Source organism: Echinops telfairi, unplaced genomic scaffold, assembly GCF_000313985.2.
Source record: "Echinops telfairi isolate 266 unplaced genomic scaffold, ASM31398v2 ScPeMD7_7412;HRSCAF=8450, whole genome shotgun sequence".
In the NCBI taxonomy this organism is placed as follows: Eukaryota; Metazoa; Chordata; class Mammalia; order Afrosoricida; family Tenrecidae; genus Echinops; species Echinops telfairi.
Genome location: NW_022111312.1, coordinates 1,807,470 through 1,811,765, shown reverse-complemented (window position 1 = coordinate 1,811,765; position 4,296 = coordinate 1,807,470). Strand labels below are relative to the sequence as shown.

General features: G+C 49.7%; 1 protein-coding gene across 1 annotated transcript in view; it reads right to left on the bottom strand.

Annotated features, from left to right (window-relative positions):
- MYO1H (myosin IH) overlaps positions 1-4,296 on the bottom strand; it is a 54,324-nt gene that overhangs the window by 16,209 nt on the left and 33,819 nt on the right. The window contains exons 9-13 of the mRNA XM_004709646.2: positions 3,965-4,032; positions 3,545-3,650; positions 3,162-3,242; positions 1,928-2,045; positions 1,661-1,767 (exon numbers count right to left, since the gene is read on the bottom strand). Coding sequence (XP_004709703.1) covers positions 1,661-1,767; positions 1,928-2,045; positions 3,162-3,242; positions 3,545-3,650; positions 3,965-4,032 — 480 coding nt within the window. The remainder of the gene's footprint in view (positions 1-1,660; positions 1,768-1,927; positions 2,046-3,161; positions 3,243-3,544; positions 3,651-3,964; positions 4,033-4,296) is intronic.

The following is a 4,296-nucleotide window of genomic DNA, read 5'->3' as shown; positions in this document are numbered from 1 at the left end:
GATAGATTGATACTATCAGTAATGACACTGAACGTCATGGATTAGTTACAGCAGTTTAAAGACAGAGTAGCAGGACGGATAATAGGACCCATCAATATGCACTCTACAAGAGACATACCTTAGACACACAAAAATGAACCAAAAATGGAAGGATCTTAATATCAAGTTACTGGGGCATTAAAAAAACCAGCAGTAGTAATATTATTAATTTCTGAAAAATTAGACCTTAATGCAAAAATGAGCATAAGAAACAAAGGAGGGCATTACATAATGATTACAAGGTCAAGTGAAGAAGAGGCCATAACCATACTATCTATGCATTCAATGAGAAAACCTCAGAAACCAAAAATCTAAGACTGCTAGCACTGAAGAGAGAGACAGACAACTCTACAACACACTAGTAAGAGACTTTAAACAACACTCCCCACGAAGGACAGAACCACTAGAAAGCCGCTCAACCAAGGCCCCAAGAACTGCACAGTACAGTCAACCAACTTGACCTCAGAGATGTATGCAGGATACAGACATGTACATATGTAAATATATTTATGATTATGGGGGAAATAGATATACCTATGTGCATATATTTATAGGTTTAGTAGTAGGGTAGCAGGTGGACATTGGGCCTCTTCACGCGCATTCACTTAATACAAGAGCACTTTGCTCAGCTAAACAGTCATTCCATGATACCCACCCTCCCAACATGATAGCTCAAGACAAATGTGTGCATAAACAAACATGATGAAGACAGCTGATGGTGCCCGGCTATCAAAAGATATAGCATCTGGGGTCTTAAAGGCTTGAAAGTAAACAAGCGGCCATGTAGTCCAGCTGGACATCCCTTGCAGAGGGGTAGTGGGGAGGAGATGAGTCACTCAGGGTTCAGTGTAGCATTGATGAAACTCAACCTTCTTCTAGTTCTTAAACGTTTCCTCCCCCCTGCCACCCCTATCATGATCCTAATTCTACCTTGCAAACCTGGTTAGACCAGAGGATGTACAGCGGTGCAGATGGGAACTGGAAACACTGGGAATCCAGGACAAATGAACCCCTCAGGACCAGTGGTGAGAGGGGCGATACCAGGAGGGAAGAGGGAAGGGAGGGTAGAAAAGGGGGACCGATTACAAGGATCTATATATAACCTCCTCCCTGGGGGATGGGCAACAGAAAAGTGGGTGAAGGGAGACGCCGGGCAGTGTAAGATATGATAAAATAATTTATAAGTTATCAAGGGTTCATGAGGGAGGGGGAGTGGGGTGGAGGAAAAATGAGCTGATTCTAGGAGCCCAAGTGAGAGCTTTGAGAATGATGAGGGCAACGGATGTATAAGTGTGCTTAACACAATTGATGTATGTGTGGATTGTGATAAGGGTTGTGTGAGCCCCAATAAAATGATTTAAAAAATAAGTTTAAAAAAGTTAAAAAAAAAGAATGCCTTTGAGTCACCCTTCAGGTGTGAGGTTGACCTCTCCCCTGTGGCTCAGTTTTCAGCCAGCCAATAGACAGGGCTTTTAGGGGAACAAAAAAAACGCTAGGGATGTATCTCTTCCTTAGAGTCAGGGACCATTTGCGATCACAAGGGCAATGTTTGCCCAGAAGTTAGCAAAGGAGGCAGCACGGAAACGGAACAGAGGCAGGAAGGCAGGGTAAGTGTGGTTACCTCGAAGGAATGCAATGCAGCAACAGGTGTATGGATCACCGAATGGAAAACTGATGACCCGCTCTGTCGGCCTTCATCCAATTCACAGTAAAAACAGAGGGAAAGAGCTGGGGGGGGGGGGGGAGGGGGACGGAATGAGAAGAGAAAAGGAATTTTCCCACTAACATTTTGGAGCCCCTTTGTCTATGAGCTTGTTAGGCTCTTTGTTCGTAGTCCTCCTGAGCAGCACTGCCCATCCGCCAAAGCAACCAGGCAGACAAGGGTCACGGGACAGGCTGGCACACCGGACGTACGTTTGGAAGTGCGCGTGCTTGCCCACTTTCTCTTCCAGTTTCTCCAGGAAGCTCAGGTCTGTCGCGGGCCCAGGCCGGATGCATTCTTCGTCCTTCACCAACGAGAGAGAAGCCTCACTCCCTGGCGCCACACCCCAACCATGCCACGTCGCAAGAGCGCTCACCAGTTGTGGCAGAACGCCGCGGGCTAGCATGCCGTCATCTCAGACAAGGGCAGGTGGAGCGAAGAGGGCGGTGTATCTATCACCTGGGCACGGCTCCCCAGACTCCATAAGGGGGCCGTGGAAACAGAGGGTCTGGAAATCCCAGGAAAAGTCAAGTGTCCCATCCCATCAGACCGTTGTATTTCCAGTCTTCTCAGATACACACCCCAGTCTCCATGGCCTACCTGCTCACTGTGTGCTGCTAACTCATGGTGACCCTAGAGGACAGGGTAGAACTGCCCCCTGTGAGTTTCTGAGACTAAAACTAAGTGGTTCTCAACCTGTGGGTCATGACCCCTTTGGGGGCTGTAGGACCTTTTTACAGGGGCCGCCCGATTCATCACAGTAGCAAACTGACAGTGATGAAGTAGGAACGAAAATAATTTTATGGTTGGGGGTCACCACCACGTGAGGAACTGTATGAAAGGGTCGCGGCATGAGGAAGGTGGAGAACCGCTGCTCTAACTCCTTATGGGAGTAGAAAGCCTCATCTTTCTCTCATGTCTCAGCTGGTGGTTTCAAACCGCGGACCTTGAGGTTTGACGCCTCATGCCCAGCCACAATGGCGCCAGGGGTCCTCCATGGCCGGTTTACGTAAGTCCTACTCATCCCTCATTTTCTCTGAGCTGGCCATCGCTGTGCCTTCTTGCCCCATGTCCAGGTCTCTGTACTAGGAGCAAAGGTCCCACAAGGAACGCACAAGTGGAATAGAACCATGTGTGGGCGTCTCTCTCACTCAGCTGTGTGTTATGGGTTGTGTGACACCCCTAACAATACACCTGCAAGGTCTTCCGGAGCCGCCCGCTGTCAGACCCGTGCTCTGCAGCCCTCCCCAGGCTCAGCTTTCAGAAGTAGATTGCCAGGCCTCTCTTCTGAGGTGCCCTGGTCAGACGCAAGCCCATTAGCTGTTTGCGCTCGGCCGGAGGCTTCAAGCAAGAGTGGAGCAAAAACCAAAACCCCGTTTGCCGACCCTTCAGTAATGAACCTCAGCGATCATTTTCTCACCAGAATGGAAATGATGCCTTTGTGCCTCTCTTCCACCAAGTCGCAGATGACCTTGTTGTTGAAATACTGGATGGGCTCCCACTAGGGTGACAAAGGGGAAAAATAATTATCCAAGAACAGTCCTGACGAGCGTAAACACGCACCAGCGCTCCGTGACGTGGACTGACCAAACATGGTCTTCGAATCCGATTTGGACACCCAGCATTTTAACCACGGTATTAACACCTTCTGCCAAACTCTTTCCCAGGAAACGGGCAGAGAGAGGCTCGAGAAGAATCCGTCGCACTACTCAAGAACTCACCAGTTCCAGGGCAGGTCTCACGTCCACGCGTCTGTCCGTTCGCTGGGTGAGGGAAGGAAGGGGGAAACAGCAGGGCGTTTACCTCTATACCTTCCGCCTCGTATTCTGCCTGCTCCGCCTGTAGCGTCCTCTCGATGAGCAGTTGCTGCAGTTTCTCGTTGCAGTAATTGATACAGAACTGTTCAAAACTGGAGATGCAAAAGGTTTCAACAACGACCGCGGCGCAGGCATACAGACCGACTGCTTCTCTGCAGCTCGGGGCGAGCGAGGATGCTTGTTAAGAAATGCAGAGCAAGGTCCTCGCTAGGCAAAGCGTTTACTGAACGAATGCCCCCAAGCAGGCGAGCGAAGAGGCGTTTGCGTGGTCTTGGGTTACTGCAGTTCTAGAACAGTCTGTAGACAAGGGCTGGGGAGGGAAACTCAATGCCAGTCACATGAGAGGGGGTATCAACCTCAACTAAGTAACCCAAAGGAGGGACAAGCAGGGACTGCCGAGACTCACCCATTCTTGTCAAAGACTTCGAACCCATAGATGTCCAGCAAGCCAATGACGGTTTTTCTGGTGAAATCCTAGTCCAAACAGCACAGAGCGTAGCTCATTAGCTCCTTGGCTTGGTGATACTCAAAACCCCGTGGCTTTTCTAAAGAACACACTTGTTCATGGGGTCACCGTATGACCTGGTCTTCTTAACCATAGGCTGTAAGGATGATACGGAGGTGGTGTCTGACACCCCCCCCCCCCCCCCGACTTCACAAGGGGAAGGGAAATCAAATTCCCCATCAGCTCAAGACAGATTTCCTACACGGCAGGGGTCACACTTGCTTTCCCCCTCC